This window comes from Meriones unguiculatus, chromosome 14 (genome assembly GCF_030254825.1).
Source record: "Meriones unguiculatus strain TT.TT164.6M chromosome 14, Bangor_MerUng_6.1, whole genome shotgun sequence".
Classification (NCBI taxonomy): domain Eukaryota; kingdom Metazoa; phylum Chordata; class Mammalia; order Rodentia; family Muridae; genus Meriones; species Meriones unguiculatus.
Window position 1 is genome coordinate 85,572,319 of NC_083361.1, and position 21,644 is coordinate 85,593,962.

General features: G+C 39.3%; 1 protein-coding gene, 1 long non-coding RNA gene and 1 pseudogene across 2 annotated transcripts in view; 2 read left to right on the forward strand and 1 right to left on the reverse strand.

Moving 5' to 3' along the window:
• Pgm2l1 (phosphoglucomutase 2 like 1) overlaps positions 1–20,981 on the forward strand; it is a 53,171-nt gene extending 32,190 nt beyond the window's left edge. The window contains exons 5-14 of the mRNA XM_021660696.2: positions 292–375; positions 2,937–3,130; positions 4,718–4,907; positions 5,208–5,305; positions 5,910–6,087; positions 8,043–8,136; positions 8,751–8,880; positions 9,104–9,293; positions 10,954–11,087; positions 14,285–20,981. Of these exons, the coding sequence (XP_021516371.2) occupies positions 292–375; positions 2,937–3,130; positions 4,718–4,907; positions 5,208–5,305; positions 5,910–6,087; positions 8,043–8,136; positions 8,751–8,880; positions 9,104–9,293; positions 10,954–11,087; positions 14,285–14,387 (1,395 nt within the window). The 3' untranslated portion in view covers positions 14,388–20,981. The remainder of the gene's footprint in view (positions 1–291; positions 376–2,936; positions 3,131–4,717; positions 4,908–5,207; positions 5,306–5,909; positions 6,088–8,042; positions 8,137–8,750; positions 8,881–9,103; positions 9,294–10,953; positions 11,088–14,284) is intronic.
• The window catches only part of LOC132647268 (uncharacterized), a 48,240-nt gene that overhangs the window by 14,752 nt on the left and 11,844 nt on the right, over positions 1–21,644 (reverse strand). The window lies entirely within an intron of this gene.
• LOC132647267 (homeobox protein TGIF1-like) lies at positions 11,095–14,273 on the forward strand (annotated as a pseudogene).

Sequence of the window (21,644 nt, forward strand, 5' to 3'; positions counted from 1 at the left end):
TCTGACATATACTATTTACTAAATATTATTATATAACAAAGAATAAGACATTTTTATACCAGTAAGCAAAAGAATATTAAGAGGAAAGGTCATTCAAGGTGATAATCGGTTGTTGAACTGTATATGTTAGGAAGGACCTTACCCATCAAACCTAGAGCTGGTGAGATCTAAATTATTGATATCCAAGTGTCCTTGTGCATTACTTAGCCAGGCACTGTTCATGTAAAATGCATGAGCATCTAGCAAGCACAGTGGAAGAACAATGCTTTAATATATTTGCAATATTTTCAGCCATATGCAGTCCAGGAGCTCAAAGCAGTCGCAGGAGTGATGATTACTGCATCTCACAACCGCAAAGAGGACAATGGATACAAAGTAAGCCTTGGACCCTCACCTTTGCCTATTTTATAACTTTTATTTGAATAATATGTGCTAAGTATATTTTCTACACTGAGGAACAAAGCCAGACATTGAAAACAGATAAAAACTTTGAGGCTTGGTTCTCACAGAATATGTACCTCCAGTTGTGTTTACTGGTTCCTGGGTATGCACATTATGATAATCTCTTCATTGGGGTTTTAACTTCTGTTTTCCTTGACTTCTCCATCCCATCCCAAATATACCCTCTCTATAATTTCAGAAATCAAGTCATGTTTTATATCAAGGATATGGAGAATGAATGGGAAGCGTCAGGGAGTTAATACCTTGACCTCACTCTCCTCTCTCTCTGATCTGCTGTCTTCTCAGTGGCCAACGGATCCACTTGCTAGTCTCTCTGATGAAATGTCAAAAATAGAGTGGCAAAGGTGAAAAGTAGCTTGAGAGGTGCACACAGAAGGTACACGTCACAGTTCTGAGCCTGTGTTTCAGGCTTCTGGGCATATGAATCCATATTCTTACATTTTTCTTATTGTTTGGGAGGACTCCAGACATACTGAGTTCTATTTTAAGTGGGAATAATATCTCATACTAATTTAGGATTTGAGGCCTGCTGGGCGATGGTGACGCAGCCTTTAGTCCCAGCACTCAGGAGGCAGAGGCAGGTGGAGCTCTGAGTTCAAGGCCAGTCTGGTCTACAGAATGAGTTCCAGGATAGCCAAAGGCTACACAGAAATCCTATCTTGAAAAACCAAACAAAAACAAAAAACTGGGGCCTGCCCCATTCCTGGAGGCAGGGAAGAAGCATAGTTAATTCAGTGTGGAACATGTAAGTATCAGGTATTGTGAGTTAATCAGGGAAGCAGATGTGAGCAGCTGGGTATGGAGATCTGTAACTCAAGGAAGAAATATGGGCTTGAAGTTACAGACCTTAGGGATACATATCTATTAGAGCATGTAGAATAGAGGCTGGGGAAATGGCTGGGGAGGGGGAGGGGAGGATGCTTGCTCTGAAAGCATGGGACCTGAGCTTGGTTCCTCGGCATTCACGGAGGAGCTGGGTGTGGCAGTAAGCATCTGTAACCTCAGCGCCATAGGGCATTGGCAGAGAACCTGGAGCTTGTTGGCCAGCCAGTCCATCTGAGACAAGGAGCTCCATCCAATTTCAGCAAGACTTGTTTCAAAAATTAAGCTTGGGAGGGGCTAGAGAAATAGTTGAGGGTTAAGAGCACTGCTGTTCTTCCAGAGGACCCTGGTTCAACTCTTAGGAGAGGAACCACGTAATGGCTCACAACCATCTGTAAATCTGTTGGTGGGGGGATCTACTCTTTGGATGTTATTTCTTCTTGCTCTGGAGCCTTTAGTGTATTGCTAAGTTGCTAATATGAGGTCGCTCAGTTTTTTGTTTTTAAGGTAGTCACTTCGTGCCATTAATTTGCCTCTTAGAACTGCCTTTTTGTGTTCCGTAGGTTTAGGAAGATTGTTTTCTCATTTTTATTTAATTCTAACAGGTTAAATTTTCTTCTTGATTTTTGTCTTGACCCATTTTAAATTCAGAAGTGAGTTAATAAATTTTTACGAGTTTCTATACTTCCTGTTGTTTCTGTTGTTGATAAAGAATTTTAAGTTAAATATGTCACATTGCTTGTGACATAGTATATGCTCTCAAATTTATCTTGCTTTTTTTTTTTTTTTTTAATTTAGGGTGTAATAGCAGGGTTCCATGCTGTGTCTGTGATAGAATTAGAATATATATTTTCTAAGCAAAGTCCCCTCCAGCTTTGAAACCCTGTAAAGTCTTAGAATTACCTTTTTGTTTGCTTTTGGGGGTTCATGATTGTTCCTAATGCCTTATTTATTACAGTGCTTGATAAATTTTTGAAAACTGATTGAACTGTATATAAATAATTAACATTATCTTTTCTCATACATACTTTGATATATTCTGATACATACTTTAATTTACAATGGAAATGGTTTCTTCTGTTTCCTATAACATATAATGCTGAATTTAATAGTGTAGATCTTTGTGGTTCCTTCACGGTTTTTTGTTTTTAAAGATTTATTTTAAATGTATGAATGTTTTGCCTGTATGCAGTACCCTCAGTGCAGCGGACTGCAGCTGGAGCTAGATAGTTCTGAGCTGTCATGTGGGTGTTGGGAACCAGACCCAGGTCCTCTGCAAGAGCAGCCAGTGCTCTTACCTGCTGAGCCCTCTCTCCAGCCCCATTTCGTGATTTATGTTATCTTTAATACAGTTATAAATCTAAGCATATAGTTAGACATAGTGTATGCATATGTTACAAGGTGGTTGTACTGCTGCCTTATATTGACTTGTTACTAAGGTAGATTCAAAGATGGGAAATAATACGTGATTGTCTTTTGACGAGTCTGAATCATTATTATCAGTGTATTTTAGTATTAGTAAATTAGTCTAATGCTGACATTTTTACTTGCTTAATTTGATATTCTTCAAAAAGCCAGATATTTCTACTATAGCTAAGAAAGGGCCAAACAAGCATTTTAACTAAATATGGCTATATTTATGTGTCATATAGGTTTATTGGGAGACTGGTGCTCAAATCACATCTCCACATGATAAAGAAATTCTGAAATGTATAGAAGAGTGTGTGGAACCCTGGAATGGTTCTTGGAATGATAATTTAGTGGACACCAGCCCACTGAAGAAAGATCCTCTGCAGGACATTTGCAAGAAATACATGGAAGATCTGAAAAAGATCTGTTTTCACAGGTATCCAAGTGAGACTGTAGGATAACCTTAGAATAAGATTAACATATATCCAGACCTGGCTCCCTTCCCATCCTCCCTCCCTGTTCTTCTCCCTCCTTCTTTCCCTCCTTCCCTTCGTATCTCCCTCCCTCTTTTTGTCTTTCCTCCCCCCTCCCTCTCTTCCCACTAACATACTAGGAAGTACTAGGTCATATTAAAAACAGAAAAATTAATATGAGGGGCCTGTCACTTCCCAAGGACAAGAAAGCTATACAAATGAAGAATCACTATAATTATCTGACATACAAAAAGAAAACCAGTGGTCATTAGTTATACTAAGAAAGTACAGTATTGGTTACTTTTGTGTATTTCTAGACTGAAAATCACTCATTCCATGCTTTAATGGATTGTGAATCTTTGCTTTTAAAATTATTCTCATAATTTTTGTTTTTCGTGTGTAAATTCCATTTCAGAGTTAAAGAGTTGACTGAAAGAGGAACATTTTTCAAAGAAAAAAATCTACTTTTTTTTTTCTGTGCTAGGTATTGAACTCAGGGCTTTATACATACTAGACTGGCACTCTACTGTTGATCTAACTCCCTAAAAGTCAGCTATTAAATGCAGAAAGAAAAACAGAATTGAAACATCACAATTTTGTGATCTTGATAGTGAACCTTAGCAGCCAAAGCTTAGGAAATTGCAGATGGATGAATGAGGATGACAGGACCCTGATGAATATTAACTGTGAAATTAGCATTATGGCTTCCTCTTATGATTCAGTGGAAAATACACATCTATTCTTGCCAAAGAAATTGGAATAGAATCTACTATGGCCTCTAGAGTCAGTGATCCATTCGCAGTAGAAACGGATCAGAGAAATATACTAATATAAACAAGGACTGAGATATAGCTAGTAGAGTGAATGTCTAGTATGGGACAGGCCCTCCCTGGGTTGAATCCCTAGAAATGCACAAACTAGGCATGGTGATATACCACATGTAATTCCAGAGCTTGGAGATAAGAGGACCAGAAGTTCATGGTCATCCTCAGCTATATACTAAGCCATCTGGACACATTTAAAAGATCTGGTTTCAGACTGAAAGAGAGGAAGGGAGGGAGTGGGAGAGGAATGGAAAGTAAAACGAATTATGAAAAGGATGCAGAATTTGCATACCAAGATATGGGACATTTTTTTGGGGGAGAACAGGGATTGGAGACTTAAGGAAAGAACATTTTTAAATTAAAAGGTACTTGAGGGACATAGCAACCAGATGATATTTTTTTAGACCCTTGGAAAAAGGATATTAGACAACATTTAAAAATTAATGTTCAGTTTTTTTAGATGTGATAGATAATGGAGGTATAAATGTGTTTTTAAATACTGAAGTATTTTGGACAAAATAATGTGATGTTGAAGAAGTAAAGTCAGGCTGAGAGAATTGAGAAATGTTGAAGCCAAGTGCCAAATACATATGGATATTGGATGTTCTCTTTATGGGCATTTTGAAAGCTGTTATGAAATATTTGTTATTTATTTTATAAATTTTGCTTATTATAGGAAGTGGTTAGTAAGTGATAAGTAAAGATAGGTGTGATTTTCCTTTACAGGGACTTAAATTCAAAGACCACCTTGAAATTTGTACATACCTCCTTTCATGGAGTTGGACATGACTACGTGCAGTTGGCTTTTCAAGCATTTGGTTTTAAGCCTCCAATTCCAGTTCCAGAACAGAAAGATCCAGACCCAGACTTTTCTACTGTTAAATGCCCAAACCCTGAGGAAGGAGAATCTGTGCTGGTATTGTTTTGAATATTTAAATTATTCTTTACTGATCAGTCATCAGAGTAGTTGGGAATGAGTGACATGTCAGAGATGGTTTACATGTTTCCCTCGTGCCCTGCAGCAAGCACCGTAATGTACACCTTTTAAATTGTATTTGAGCCATAGGAGTTTTGTTTGAAAGTGGCCTTAGCTCTGTTTCTCCAGGCTGCATGCTTTCTGAAATTCATATCACTGACTTAGTGCCTACATTTAGGAACAAGAACGTTGGATTTAGGTTCTTTAGTACAATCTAACCTTATTGTATCACTGTTTTAGGAGCTGTCCCTGAGACTGGCAGAGAAAGAAAATGCCCGGATAGTGCTAGCCACAGATCCTGATGCAGACCGGCTGGCAGTCGCAGAACTTCAGGAGAAGTACGTCCTAAATGGGACATCACCTCCTCACCGCAAGAATTAAGGGTTGTCACAGAAGGGGGAGTGTGTAAAAACTCTAAGAGCAGAGGCAGTAAGTGACCACAGCACAGCTGTGTGTTTAGGACACAGCAGGGCAGCTGCACATAGGAACTCACAGCACTGGTGGGACATAGAAGGAGGCTCGTGGAACTCACTGGCTAGCCAGCCTCGCTGAATCGTTGATGTCCACGTTCAGTGAGAGACCCTGTCTCAAAAAAACAAGGTGGGGAGCTAGTGATTAAGAGCACATACTTCCTGAAATTCTGGGTTTGATTCTCAGCACTCACTCAGGTGGCTCACAGCTGTCTGTACTCCAGTTCCAGCGATCCAACACCCTCTTCTGGTCTCCAGAGTAATATAGGAAGTTCACTTCTGGCCACACATACGGACATACATGTGCACACAGGTATATGTGTGTATACTGTACACCAAAAAGAAGGGATAAATGTTTTGTCAAAAGTTCCATGTAATAGCTTTGAGGGTTTTCCATCTAAAGGAAGGTGATTTGAAGGTCTTCATGGGAAGCTACAACGATCCTGACTTTGACTTTTCATTCTTTCCACAGCGGTCACTGGAAAGTTTTCACGGGGAATGAGTTGGCGGCTTTGTTTGGGTGGTGGATGTTTGATTGCTGGAAGCAGAACAAGTCAAATGCTGATGTGAAGAATGTTTACATGCTAGCCACCACTGTCTCTTCTAAAATTTTAAAGGCAATTGCGCTTAAAGAAGGATTTCATTTTGAAGTAAGAAAGAAGCGGACTTCATTAGAAGTCTTGATGCTACTTTTCTAAACATTTCTATAAAGACATCTCTGCACCAAAATGACTTTCGTTAATCTCATTGATAACTTTCTCAGTTTTCTAACTGTTCACATTTGTTTGATATTTTTGATATCAAAACACCTAAGCCCTTTAAAGTCATCTAGTATGTGAATTTCTGACTAAGATGAACTGTTCTTCAAGACCTTACAATAGTACTCCTTATTCCATGAAATAATGTCTGGGAATGTTGTGTGGGAACATGCATCATTTTAGACTGGGAAAATCTGGCTTATCAGTAACACAAACTTAAGAAAATACAGACTCATTGAGTCTTTGCTTCTGCTGATCAAAACACAGAATTATGACTTGTTAACTTATGTGTAACTCTGAATTGCAAACTACGGCCCAGTGACTCTATAGCCAGAAAATGAGTAGTGACTCTCAGGCTGGATCATTGAATCTTGTAAGCCTCGGGCAGTTGGTGACCCTTTTTACAGCTATGTGGACTAATGACAGGTGGTTAGTGAGCTTTATTGCAGCCACTTGGACTAATGTCAGTTAAGTCGTCTTTCTTCTGTCATCTTTGTCATCTTCAAGCTTTGGGTTTTAATTCTATTTAGACAAGTAAAAGACGATTCTGGGCTGGAGAGCTGGTTTAGTGGGTAACGTTTGCCTTGCAGTCTTGGGTGCCTGAATTTGAATGCCCAGAACCCATGGGGAGTTGAATGCAATATTTCATACATGTGATTCTAGTCCTCCTTTGACAAAATGGGGTTCAGGGATGAGAGAATCCCTCTAAGCTCTGGGCCAGCTGCCCCAGTGAATGCAATGGCAAACAACGAGACCCTGTTTGAAACAAGGTTGAAAGATGAGGACCAAGTCCCAAGGTTGTCCTTTCAAGTCCACATGTGGACTGTGGGAGGCCCTCGTTCAATGCCTGTGTATACATACCCATCGTGTACAGCAAAAAAGAAAAAAAGAATATTTTGCTTGTGAAACACAAATACAAAATTAGAAGATACTGAAATTTTATTCAAGCCTAAGATCCTGAATTACAATGTTAACATTTTCCTTGCTTATAGCAGTATATATAATATGAAACTTGATTCTAAAGAACAGTATTATAAATTTGTTTTTACTGAGGATACTGTTGGCTTTTCCATTTCTATTTCTTTTCCTTTTTTTGAGAGGAAGTAAAAGAGTAAGTTAGGAAACGGATTAGTGATGAGCTCTAGAATGAGTGTGTGTGCTGTGCCCTCTGTTGGCATTAAAGCAGGGCATGTCTTGCAGTTAGACAGTCGCTCATCAGATGAAAAGCCCTCATATCTAACTACAAAAGGGGCTCGGTAAAGGCTTTGTGTACACCACAGTGATGTGGAACGGTACATGCAGCTCAAGCATGTGGTGTGCTTACATTGCGTCACTAAAAAAGGCTTGATTACCCAAGAAGACTAAATCGCATCCTTCATGAGTGCTCACATTAAGGTTATAATGCGCTTAAAGGACAGTTTTAGGAAAGCAATATAATTAAACTCTGCCTCCATCCTTTATGTGCAGTCTTGGGAACAGCACTTCTGAGCTTCTGCTATGGCAACAATGATTGAGCATTAGGAGGGATGATGTAAAGCGCCCATAACAATACTTAATCGGCAGTAGATAATCGTAGCATATGTATATGCACACCTGTCATTTTGCATCTGTATTCATCATCCCTTAAAACGTGTTATATTTGATATAAATCACCTGTTGCTCTGCTAGTGGGTCATTAATTGGGCCTGTGTGTGTGTGGTTATGGTAGCTAGTAACTATATATCTACCACTAAATGAACCTTATTGCACCAAGGACCATGACAGAAGCTCACTATGCGGGGTTATTGCATTTAGAGATAAGTGCTCATCAGAGGCACTTAACTGGAGTGTCTTCCTCTACATTTCAGGAAACTTTACCAGGCTTTAAATGGATTGGAAGTAGGATAAAAGACCTCCTAGGGCATGGAAAGGAAGTTCTTTTTGCATTTGAAGAGTCTATTGGTATGTAGCAAATACTAATAAACTTTTGTTTTGGTTGAAAGCATTTTAAAAGATGATAATTCTGTAGAGAGGAGACATTTTCCTTCTGGCTGTAATTTTGAGTTGCAAAATTGTAGACTCATGCCTAGCAGTATATATGTCTTTCGAGTGCACAGTAGCTCATCAGATGAAAAGCCCTCAAATCTGATTACAAAGAAGGACTAGGTAAAGGCTTTATAATGGCCACAGTGTTATGGAAAGGTACATGCAGTTTAACCATGTGTGGTGCTTATGTTGCATTGCTAAAAACTTTGATTACGTGCATTTTCCATCAGAGAAGAACTGAAATGTCCATGCATGCATTCTATTACTAGAATCTTGCAGAGTTGGATTTTGTTGTTATTGTTGTCATTGTATTTTGTGGTTAATGTTTTTATTTTGAGATTTTGGTTATTACAGCGTAGGCTGGCCTTGAACTCCCAGTTCAGCCCCTTGAGTGACAAGATATAGTCATACATTACCACACCTGGCTTGATACTATGCTCTTCAGTTCACTGGTCAGCAAAGAAATGCAAAACTGTAGAAATTATAGGCTGAAGTTTTCTCCTTTTCTAATGACACTATGTAACCCTCAGGCTTTCTGTGTGGAACCTCTGTGTTGGATAAAGATGGAGTGAGTGCAGCTGTTGTTGTTGCTGAAATGGCCTCTTTCCTGGAAACCAGGAAGGTAACACTGACGGAGCAACTGACCAAAGTTTATGAGAAGTGAGTTCTCACGGGAGCCTCACACGACAGATCTGCCTCACTTGCTTTTTTTTCCCGGTTTTTTGGTTTGGGGTCCTTTTCTTAGTTTGTTTTTGAGGAACAGATTTCTTTACTATTAAAATTATCAGTATCACTTTCCATAAAATACTGTGTTGGCTTATCTTTAATATGTATATGTCCCAAGTTACCTAGCATCTGATGTCATCTTTCAATCTCGTTGCAGATACGGTTATCACATGTCAAAAACTTCCTACTTCTTGTGTTATGATCCACCTACCATCAAAACTATATTTGAAAGGATTCGCAATTTTGAGTCTCCAAAGGAATATCCAAAGTTTTGTGGGGCATTTGCTATCTTGCATGTGCGGGATATAACCACTGGGTATGACAGCAGCCAGCCTAATAAGAAATCAGTAAGTACCTTTTCTTTTTTCAAACAATGAAAATAACATAATGACTCAAGTAAACCAAAAATCTTAAGCTAAACAAGATAAGATCCAAGCATAAGATCACATAAGATCCAGATAGAAGAGAGGCACAGGTGAGATTCTAGAGGTGAAGGCCTGACAGGACCATCTAAGCTTGTAGTTCTCAGTCTTCCTAATGCTGCGACCCTTTCATACAGTTCCTCATGTTGGAGTGACCCCCCCAACCATAAAATTATTTTGTTGCTATTTCATAGCTATAATTTTGCTACTGTTAAGAATTGTAATATAAGCATCTTATATGCCATCCCAAGGGGTCACAACCCACAGGTTGAGAATGGCTTTTCTAAGCACTATCCAGGTAACCACCTTCCCGGCATTCTGTGTGTTCATCTGGAAGTTGAAGCTCCTGGGAAGCAACTCTTATTAAAAGGAAAGTTATTTTAAACTAGTTGTCATAATTCATACTGTAGCAAAAGAGTGGCCTCTAGGTTTTTGAGGGTAGGACCCACTGTTTCCTGCCAGAGTAGTTTCAAATGCAGCAACTAGTCTCTGATTTTGACACTCATGCTCCCCAAGTAATCATCTGTACTACTGGCACAAAGCAAAGTGGGCTTGGAGAAGAGGGACCAAGGAAGAAGAGGCAGTGAGAGAGGAAATGTACAGTGGTGATAAATGATGTGGGCGAATTAAGTCTAAAAGCTTCAAATTTCAGAGCCCTCCATCTTTCTAATTTTAACATGTTTCCAGCCTGACTCCCTATACCTCTAAACAAATCACTGATGATTTCTTAAACACAAATGTTGAAGGTTTTTCTGTATTTTGGGTCAATTTGTTTCCTTAGTTTCCCTCGTTTCCTTTCTGCTGTAGGTAAGCCCACACTTCACCATTTCTTAAGACTCAAGGCAAGGGGTGATGGTGATGGGCGCTTACGTAGAATGCTTAAGACTTAAGGCAAATGTTGCATCCTCTTTAGGACTTGCAGATCCCGTAATCAGTTACCTTCCTTGGATTATATAATAGTACCTTTGTTGACATCTATTTATGTCATTGTCGCATTGCATGTGGCAGGCCATTTCCTGTATGCCTCTCGACTCTTACCTGTGTGGTAGGTGCTTAATAGAAACTTAAGTGTGATAAGTTCTTATCATTCATTTTATTATGATTATGATGGCAAGTGGTAGCTTAAATTTTTGTTTGTAATGTTCAGATGTGTCAATATTTTAATAATGTATTTAACTCATGTTTGTATCCTTTCCATTTTAAATATTTTTTTTTTTTATTCTTTGAAAATTCCATACATATGTACAATGTCTTTTGATCTTATCCATCCCCACTACCTCTCTCCAACTCTCCGGGATCCATCAACCTGTCTCCCTCAGGACTTCATGCCCCTTTTTATAATCTTAGCAATTTTACAACATACAGTTCTGTAATGTTAAGTGTATTTATATTATTATTATACAACGGATTTCCAAAACTTTCAACCTTGATAAACTGAAATTCTGAACTCATCAAACAGATCTTGGCAACCACCAGTCTACTTTGTTTTTATGAATTAGACACCTTAGATACTTCATGTAAATGCAATGTATTTTATAGTTCTTAAAAATGAAAATGCAAATGTAAACTGTTTCATTTTGCGTAGGTACTGCCTGTGAGTAAAAACAGCCAAATGATTACATTCACTTTTCAAAATGGCTGTGTTGCTACTCTTCGAACAAGTGGGACAGAACCAAAGATAAAGTATTATGCAGAGATGTGTGCATCACCTGGCCAGAGGTGAGAACTGATTCTTTTGCATATATATGAGAGCTATATTATACACAACCAGAACATTTTTATAACTCCAAAAAGAGGCTTCCATACCCTTTAGAAGTCCTTCAGAGCTCTAAGCAATCACTAATCCACTATCTGTTCCTATAGATCCACATATGCTGGACATGGGCTACACTTTTTCTTGTTTTCGGCACTTGAAAAGAAGGGAGAATTTTTGGGGGGTCATATTTTTTTAAGGTTTTGAAGTTTTGGTTCACAGTTGTCAGGATCCATTGCTTTGGACCCAAGGCAAGGATGAACATGATGTCACATGTAGAGGAGGAAGGGATCAGGTAAAACTTTGAAAGCTTAGCCCCAATGACCCAGTTCCTTCGGGTCCTTCTACCCCAGATAGCACCAATATCCGAAGACAGGGCGTGCATAACACCTGAGTCTGTGAGGGGCATTTCAGATTCAAGCCACAACAGGACATTTTATATAAATGAAATACAGTATGTGGCCCTCAGTGGCCGAAAGCATCCTTGGTCCCCAAATATTCCACTGTATGCCATGTTTTTAAGTCCACTCGTCAGCTATCATTTCGATTATTACTTTTTAAGCTATCAAGAATGGTACAATTATGGGTATTTGTGAATGAGTTTGTATGGCATACACTTTTGTTTTTCTTGGATATATATATGTGAGAATAGGATTGCTGGGCCCTAAGATAACTATGTTTTTGCCTTTTGAGAAACTGCTAAACTCTTTTTCCAAAGAAGCTGTATCACTGGAAATCAAATTTCAAAATTATAGTGACTATCTGTTCTTGGGAAGACCCTGAAATTTAATATAAAGAAATGATATAGTAAATCTTGTTTTCCGTATCTGCCATGGTTTTGCATAATCCAGTTTATTTTCTAAAAATATGAGTGCAGTTTGTCACAGATTGTTAGTCTATTTAAGATTATTTAAAAGTATTTCTTTTGACATGTCCTTCATTGACAAGTGAATTTTAGGGGAGGATTTTTTTTTTTCTTTGTCTCCAGAACACACTAGGGTGTGTTACTTTGTATTTCTCTGTTCCTATGTACTAAAATTGAGACAGGCTCACACTAGATAGCCCTGGCTGGCCCGGAAATAGCTGGCCTCAAACTTACAGAAATTACCTGTCTCTGCCTATCCAGTGAGTGCTGGGACTCTTTTCTGATACATGTAAGATATGTAGTATTGTTCCGTGTCACCTGTACTGAATGTCCTTTAGTACCTCAAGAAGCCATTTCATAATACCCGGTATTGGCCTTCTGAGCTATTAAATTGCCCAACTGGTAAGTTACTGGAGCACCAGTGAAGGAGGGCCATCACCTGCCTCCAGCCACTCTGGCTGCTGGCCCCTAGAAATCTCAGCTTCATCTCTCGCTGGGAGACGAGTTCCAGAATGAAGAGCAAGAAGGGCGTTGTTGCAGCATCCGCAGTGAAACTGAGGATGAAGACCGCATGGACATTCCCCTGAACCTTTGCTCTTCAGCAGCCTCAGGCAAGAGAGGGAGGAGAGGCAACCTCCCCAAGGAGTAGGTCCAGATCCTGCAGGACTGGCTGTATGAGCACAGATACAGCGCGTACCCCTCGGAACATGAGAAAGCACTGCTCTCGCAGCAGACACACCTGTCCACACTACAGGTCTGTAACTGGTTCATCAACGCCTGCCACAGGCTCCTCCCTGACATGCTGAGAAAGGATGGCAAAGATCCAAATCAGTTCACAGTTTCCCACCGTGGGGCCAAGATTTCAGAAGCTAGCTCTATGGAAGCTGCAATGGGTGGTATTAAAAACTTCATGCCAGCTCTAGAAGAGAGCCCGTTCATTGCTCGGCTGGACCCAGCCCAACCCTAGGGAGGCCAGTCTCTCCCAAACCTTCCTCTCCAGGATCCGTTTTGACTCGCCCATCAGTGATCTGCCATGCCACTGTGACTGCTTTGAAAGATGGGCCTTTCTCTCTCTGCCAGCCAGTTGGTGTGGGACAGAGCACAGATGTGCAGCAAATAGCGGCCAGCAACTTTACAGATACCTCTCTCATGTACCCACCCAGAGGACGCTTGCAAATCTGAACGGAGTCCAAACCCTCAGAGCGGTCTTTTCCACACTCTTCCCCCAACTCCACCTGACCTCAACCAGGATTTTAGCGGATTCCAGCTTCTAGTGGATGTCTCTCAAATGGGCGACAGAGATGGAGCTTCAGGCCAAACTCACAGCTTCATAGTTTTCTGGACAAAACAGTACTCCAAAATATGGTCCTGATTGCTGGGGGTGATAGCAAGAGATGCATTATTTTATTTTTCTATTTAAATATTTTATTTAATATTTGCACATGGGATTGCTCGAACGAAGCTTCCTGTTACTAAGATGTCTTCAATGGAATACAGTCATTCCAGGAACTACAGACTAAAGCTACTGTAGAAACAAAGGGTTTTCTTTTTAAAATGTTTCTTGGTAGATTTTTTTTTTAACAGTGTGAGATAGTTCCCAGTACCATGTGATCTTCTCCCCATTCCTCTTTTGTGATGTTTTTATTTTTATTTTTTCAGACTGCAATACGTAGAAGCCCTAGCTAGCTTCTTTCTGTCCCATGTGGATCAGGGTGCCACATGCAGTCTAACGGATAAACTCTCAGTTTTTGGTTGGTTGTTTTTTTTTTTTAAGATTCAAACAAGTATGGATCTAGTTGTTGAATACCTTTTTCATGATGTAATAAAGTATTTTCTTTAAAAGTTAAAAAAAAAGCCTAACCCAGGAGAATTCATTGGCCATAATTAACTCATACTTTCTCATGGGTCAGAAGACACTTAGTAATGTAGTTCTATTTTAGCTTATGGTTGTTTTGTATATGATTTTGGGAAGGGAGGATTCTGAGACACGGTTTCTCTGTGTAGCCTTGGCTGTCCTGGAACTCACTCTGTAGATCAGGCTGGCCTCCAACTCAGAAGGCCTCCTGTCTCTGCCTCCTGCCTGACTGCTGGGATTAAAGGCATGTGCCACCACTGCCTGGCTTGTATGTAAATTTTTTGAGAGTCTTGTTTTATTTTAACTAGGTGAGTGTCTATTTTGCTTGTCAAGTTTTAGTTATCCCATCAAATACATGCCTTTCTTAAAAGTGGAAATAATTGAAATAGATGGTAAAGCTGTGAAATTAAGAATGTTAAAGCTCTTTTTCTTTTTCCCCTCAGTGACACTACCTTACTGGAAGAAGAATTAAAGAAGCTCATTGATGCTCTGATAGAGAATTTTCTTGAGCCCAGTAAGAATGGACTGATCTGGCGTTCTGTGTAGGGCATATCAGTACGTTACTACTTCGCCTTGGCATATGGAATGAAACATCCAAGAACTCGATACAGTGAACCTTGTGTTGAAATTTTCTCATCTGCCAAGTTATCTTTTCCCTTTTCTTTCCTGTGTTCAGCTAAATAGATTATATACCTTTGAAATGAAAATGTTTGGAGGGATATGTGTCAAATATTTTCATGATCTTAAATGACAGTCATTACATTGAAAGTGTTCCAGTGGCACGCCATTTCTCCCATATTACAAACAATCCAAAAGTGAGTTTTCCTATTGAACTGTGGCTAAGCTTAGTTACATATCTTGTCATTGTGTATAGCATGGTTTAAAAGAAGTTAAACATTATATAACTGTAGGGTTAGTTAAGGAAATTAGGAAATTACTTCTTAAAGTTGTATATGTGGCCGGGGGTACTGTTCCTGACCATGTGGAAAAGTGTCGTCGTTATGTTGTAGGTATTGGTTTTTCAAATTAGAAACCCAGCTTGGTGGCACCTTCCTGTATTTACAGCCCTCAGGAAGCTGAGACAGGAGAATCATTAGTTAGTTTATAGCCAGCTTGGGCTGCATAGTAAGACTCTGTCTCAAAAAAAAAAAAAAAAAGTTTCTAGGTTATTTAGATTTTCTGATTTAGGACAGATGTTACAGTCTGTGGTGTTTGCACCTCGTTTTGGGTGCCCATGGTGTGTATATTTACTGTATGTATTTAAGACTGATGTTTACTGAACATAAAACAATAGTGGCAGCACTCCTAGTGGCTTTGTTCTTGTCCAGTTTTTCAGTCCATTCTCAGGGTCTAGCATGAACTGAAATGATATTCCTGTATTGAATATAATTTCATCAGTCCATTTTCAGATAGTTAAGGAAAATCGTCTAAACTGTGTAGGTGCTTTCTCTATAGAAAACAGAGTTGTCAGCTCTAAAAATGGTTGTAGTAAAAGATCTTAATAAAATCTGGCTTGATGTAACTGTAATTGAGTCTTCATGCTAGGATTCAGGTATTATAAACTTTAAGAGAAAATAATCTGTACTGTGGAATGAGTATGAAATTTATTTGACAGTCTTTTTGAATTTACATTTTTACAATTATATTTATTTTATCTGATAAAGTAATGCTAACTTTATTAAGAAATGAAACATCAAGATTTAAGTATTTTCCAAAGCTATACCACCTTGATTCAATACCCAGCCTCATTTTACCTCAGAAGCTATACAAGGCTAAGCTTGGTTGGTGCTTGGGTAAGAAGTTTGAAACACTGAAACTGATGTTTAAAACTAAGAATTTATTTAATGTGTTGCTGACTTTGGAATTTCTGATCATAAATACCATAAATATTCATTTTTTCAATATGAAAATAGTTTTCAGGAAAGTCATTTATGGTTGATTCTCTAGCCTTCTGAAAAGCCCTCATAGAGAAATATTGTCTAAGCTTTTCAAATGGTATATTCCTCTACCTAGTTTAGAGAACACACAGTATAGTTAGGATAACAGTTGCGAGGCCATGGGGTATCAGCATTTAGGAAAAGTTGCCTATAGAAGACAGCACTGATGTTAGATAATTTATCTCCTAAAACTAATAATATAAAGCCTAAACTGATTAGAATGTTAATTAAATCATGGTTTGGTTTATTGGCGCTTTCAGCTAATTTTGGTTGAGCTCACATAATCCAAACACAGTTTTTATATTGTTGCCACTATTGCTGTGTTCCTTCTCCGCTGTCTCAGAGCAGGGTCCTGTATCATGGCTGTAGATGATAGTTAATGTACAGTGCCATTTTTCTGTATGAGTTTACTTTAAAGGCTTTGCACTAGAGAAGTGGTGTATAGGATTTCTGTTTTATTTTTAACTGTATAAAACATTTCATTGGCTTTGAGGAGTGCACATTTAGGAAATGGCATGTATTCAACGAAGTGGCACAATCAAAGCCGTATACGGAAGACAATGCATATTCGGTTTCAGTGTCTGTGTCCCAGTGGCCCAAAAACAAAATGAAACGGAAGTGATGCGACAGCCTACTTATAACCCCCCAAAAAAAGCCACATCGTGATTGCCATTTGCTTATGAAGAGAACATTTTTGAATGCTTTAGCATGTGCAAGAGATAAGTCATCGTTGAAGTTACTACCATTTGAGCTCTTATCTTGAAAAGTTAAATTTCAACTATATATAAAGGTTCCCAGAGTACATAGGTTGAAGAGACTGATTTTTGTCTTATTTTTGCTTGATAAACTTGACACAATGGGTGCCTAGGTGCCTAACAAAATAAATTTAGTAGCAGCCCCAAAAAGGGGTGCCAGCTTGTGAGTATCAGCCTTGGGGTAAACGACATTATTTGTCTCTTCCCTTTTCTCAGCAGTAGAAAGGGAATGAATATATTCTTTTTGAGCACATAAATCAAAACAGGTATTTTCTGGAGCTCTGAGGGAAAGAGTTAGGCTAGTACATAGCCCAGTGGCAAAGCACTTATCTAGCATGCAGATAAAGCAAAGCTTACAGTTGATCCCTGGCAATGCAAGGGGCGGGGGAGAGGGGGAGAGAGAGAGGGTTATTAGAGCAAAGCCAAAGCATAAAGTGTAAGGAACAGTAGAGACTGACAAGCAGTGTATAAAGACCGGTAACAGTGACGTTGAGAAATGCCTGTGAAGCACAAGCGAGGCTCTGTAACGGTTGGGTAAGGTGTATGCAAGGCTGGGCACTAGTGTTTGTTAGGGGCGAGTGAGCCAGCGAGCCTACCACTCTCCTACAGTAGTGACCACTGAAAAGAAGCCCAGGTCTAGGAGATGAGTTAAAAACATTCTTCCTGTGGATTCATTTCCTGCTGAGATGTGGTTTCAGAATCACATGAGAACCAGAGAAGAAAAAGAGCGAAACTGAAAGAAATAAAATCAAGGACTAAAAAATATAACCTCTAAGGAAAAGCTCAAGGGATTGGGATCACTGAACTCCGAAACAGAGGGCTTTGAGATCATTTACTAAGTCATAAGTGTTTGTCGGGGTTTTTACTGAAGGTATCAAACTGAGAAGCACCAATGGCACCCTGATCTCTCGTGAAGATGCCACAGGGGCTGAGGATATAAAAGGAATAGGCAAGACCTCTCAGAACAAGAAGACATGGTGGTTACACGGGGACTAGTTGAAAAGTGAGTCAGCAAGGGTAGGAGAGGGTTCAGAGAAGGATAATGGGCAACTGTGATCATAATACATTCTATACACGCATGTAAGTGTCAGAAATGAATGAAGAGACAATGGGAAATGTTCAAGAGGTAAGAATTTATGGGGAAATGATCACACAACCTATTTGAAATCTTATTTTTGATGGAATGATATTCAAAATTTAAGGTATATACCAAATGGCAATTTGAAGAGTCCATCAAACATATTTTTAAGAATCAGGCTGAAACAAAACTTACAGAGAGCACCTGCGGTAACGTTTGTGTTTCACTTCATGTCTAGAGTCTGGCTCACAGGGAACTTGTATGTATTTTGAATGGTAGGTGCATGAGTGCAGTGATGGGTGTTCTTTTTAATTTGAAAACTTTGAGACTTGAACATACTTGTACTCATCTGGGAGAACACACAGCTTTAAAGGACATTTGAGATGTATTGCAAATATAAAGTATCGGTATTCGGATGTAGTAACCAAAGAGAGAGTCCAAGAGATTAGATACTTTGTGATATCTGCATATAGCAAATAGGCCCTCCCCACACGCACACTGCATTTCTTCATCAAGATGCTTCTGGAATTGATGCAGCAGAAACATAAATGGGAGTCTCCTGGAGACTTCAATGAATGCTGCTTTTACTGCTGTTTTCAGACTTTCCACTGGTATTTGTAAAGCTTGAAGAGTACAGATTCCACTTGGATACATTTAATTTCGTATTTTTCTTGCTCTACCTCCCTCTTCCCAAGCAACCCTCCACCTTCTGTTACTGTGAAATGTTACTACCCTGTTACCTCACTGTTAAGAATCTTCACTGTGTTCATTCAGATGGCTTTATACTTAGTTGTGAATTGTTTGTTTATAGACTTGTTTTCATTATTATCAGAACATTCGAGATGTACTGTATAAAGTTACTTTAATATCTTTCAAAGCCCTTTTCTGGTTGTGTAGACACTACTAGATAGTATCACTGTGGGCTTTTACAATGAACTTGTTATCTAAATTCGTTCTAGAAACTGATGAGGAAACAGTTATACTGACCAAAGTGGATCTAGCATTTATTAGAGGTTGCCTGTGCCTTGGGGCAATGATAGCATAAAAATTCAAGGAAATATTTTTATCCTATATGTCCCTCACAGCATTTTACCATAAGCTGAAGTATGAATAGAGAGCTGGTTGTGGTTGCTCATATGTATACTCTCAGCCCTGGAGAGGTTAAGGCAGGAGAATTGCTATGAGTTCAAGGTCTACTTAGGCTACATGGAGAGATTTAGAAAAAGAAAAGGCTATAATAGAAGAGAATGGCACGTTGTCTGCCTCTTTACAAAGCATTGACTAAGCACCAGTCAGAAACAAAATTAGTGTTTTTAACTATTCATGGTATTGGTACACCCAACAACCAGTCTTCTGTTAGTTGAAGGCTATCTACTTTAAAAAGAGAACTTATAGGGGCTGGAGAGATGAATCAGAGGTTAAGAGCATTGGCTATACAGCCAAAGGTCCTGAGTTCAACTCCCAGCAACCATGGTGGCTCATAGCTATCTATAATGAGATTTGGTGCCCTCTTCTGGCCTGCAGGCATACATGTAGGCAGAATACTGTATAAATAATAAATAAATAAAATATTTTTTTAAAAGACAGCTTATAAATTTAATTAAGAGGCCAAGACAGGAACAGAGTGACCAGAGTTTGCTTCCTAAATTTCTCATCAGCAGAACCCTAAAGCAGAGGAGCATGAAAAGGATGGGTAACTAGGCCTTGAAAGTGAATCCCAAAGAAATCTACCACTGACGTGGGAGTCCATGAGAGCCCCTAAGTCACAAGTGAATTCTCAGTTTTCTACAGTAAAATATAAAGATGAACTTCAATCTCTGAGAGAGAAACACAGGGGCCTAGGGATGTAGCTCAGTGGCAGAGTGCCTGCCTGACATGCCAAAGGTCCTAGGTACAATATCCCCAGCACCATTTACAAACAAAACACCAAAAGTACCAGGAAGGAACACAAGTTTATCATGTTACCCTCAATTCCCAGCCCCAGGCCCCACACCTGAAATCGCTGCTTTTTCCTGGAAGGACACACAATGACCTTATTATAAGAAATACACATTCCAGGATATTCTTTGCCTTTCTAACCTATACTTTCAAAGTATTACTGCCAGATTAATTGAACTGCAACAGCTATATTACCCTTGAACTTTGTAATAGTGCCTGGTGTATAAACCAATTTATTTTAACTCACTGACACTCCTTCACATGCCTGTCAGCTGCCTGAGAGCTGGTTTCTGTTTATTGTTTTTAATAGCTACTCTCCTTAATATCTGATCTCCTTAATCCAAATCAGTTTTGCAGTATTTAACTGGTGGTAATAGCAATAAAGGAAAAAGTTTAAAAGAGAACAAAACATCCTAATTCAGTTTTTAAAATATTACTGAAATATCCAGTAAGCAGTGTTTACTAAGCATGCACACCCTTAAATATTCAGTGTCTTAGAGTTTATATATTGTGGTAAACGCCATGACCAAAAACAACTTGGGAAGAAAAGGGTTCTTATTTCTGTTTCATCTTAGAGCTTGTAAGTCCATCACTAGGGGAGCCAGGGAAAGAACTCATGGCAAGAACCTAGAGGCTGGAACTGAAGCAGAGGCCACGGAGGGGTGCTGCTTACTGGCTTGCTCTCCGTGGCCTGTCTGCTTTCTGATAGCATCCAGGACCACCAGCCAAGGGGTGGCACCACGCAGTGAAATGGGCCCTCCCACATCAGTCATCAAGAAGATGCCACCTTCCAGTCCGATGAGGGCACCTTCTCAATTGAGGTTTCCTCTTCTAAAATGACTAGCTTGTGTCAAGCCAACATAAACCTAATGCAACACACTCAGAGTTTCTTTGGGGAGTGCAAAGCATCTTTCTACATGAAAACTATAAGATAAATAACATTTTGCTCACAAAACAAGGTTTTGGCCAGGAAGGCTAAGAATGTATCTTAAGTGGTTTGGATGCCATTTTGAACCTGGTAAGCCTCACCTCTCCAGTGAGTCACATCTGATTTGATATTGGTCGATGCATTTTGTCCAATATTAGAATTCATCATGTGTGTTATTGGAGTCACTCAGGCAAAAAAAAAAAAAAGTGGGAAGAGTCTGCATCTGTATACGGTGAGACCTTTTTATAGGTTACAGTAAGCTCTTGGTGTACATTATTGAATATAACAGATAAAACACAGGATTAAGAATAGATTTTCTAATAGTGTCTCAGAATTGTGCCCTTGTTTTAACAGTTTCTGTCAATAATCCCATCTTTCCCTGTAAAAATAACAGGGTATACTGTTAGCTTGTGAGAATTTGCACTTTTATGTATTCGTGTGTGGATTTCTGTGATTTTAACCAAATGAAATGTTCTCAGTAATAAACAGGTCTCTTCATAGTCATGCATGTCTATGTAATTTTTATTGTCTCAGATATAGTATAGTTCATAAAGTTTGTTGTGTACACTGATGTTCTGAGAATGTGGCCATAACTTACCCTAGAGTTTGCTTGCCATTTGAATTCATATTTTGGCTCAGCATTCTGTAGATTATTTCTCTATTGGCTCATCTGGAATTCTCAGGGGGTCGAGAACTCATATTAAAATAATAGCTTGCGCCTACAAGGGAAACTGATTTCCCCATGGGGAGGAGATGTCCTAACATTTCTCTCCATATTTAGGGACCCACTTGAGTACACAGTGGTGGAATCAAGGCATCTTCCTACTCTGCAGTTTCCTCCCTGTTTCAGTTTAAATATGAAATATCCCCCACAGACATGTGTGTTTAAACACTTGCTCCTTAGCTAGTGCCTCTGTTTGAGAAGGTTACAGGACACTTATGAGGTAGAGCCTTGCTGAAGGAAAGCGTCCGTGACAGCAGGCCACTTGAGTTCAGCTGACTGCGAGGACCGTCGTGCCACCATCTGTTCCCCACCGCTCTGTCATATGTCCCCTTGAACTGTACGCCAGTCTAAACCCTTAAGTTGCTCTTGTCAGGGCACTTTCTTACGAACAGGAAAAGTAAAGCACTACACCAGGGACCTGAAAACGGCTACTCAAATTTTCC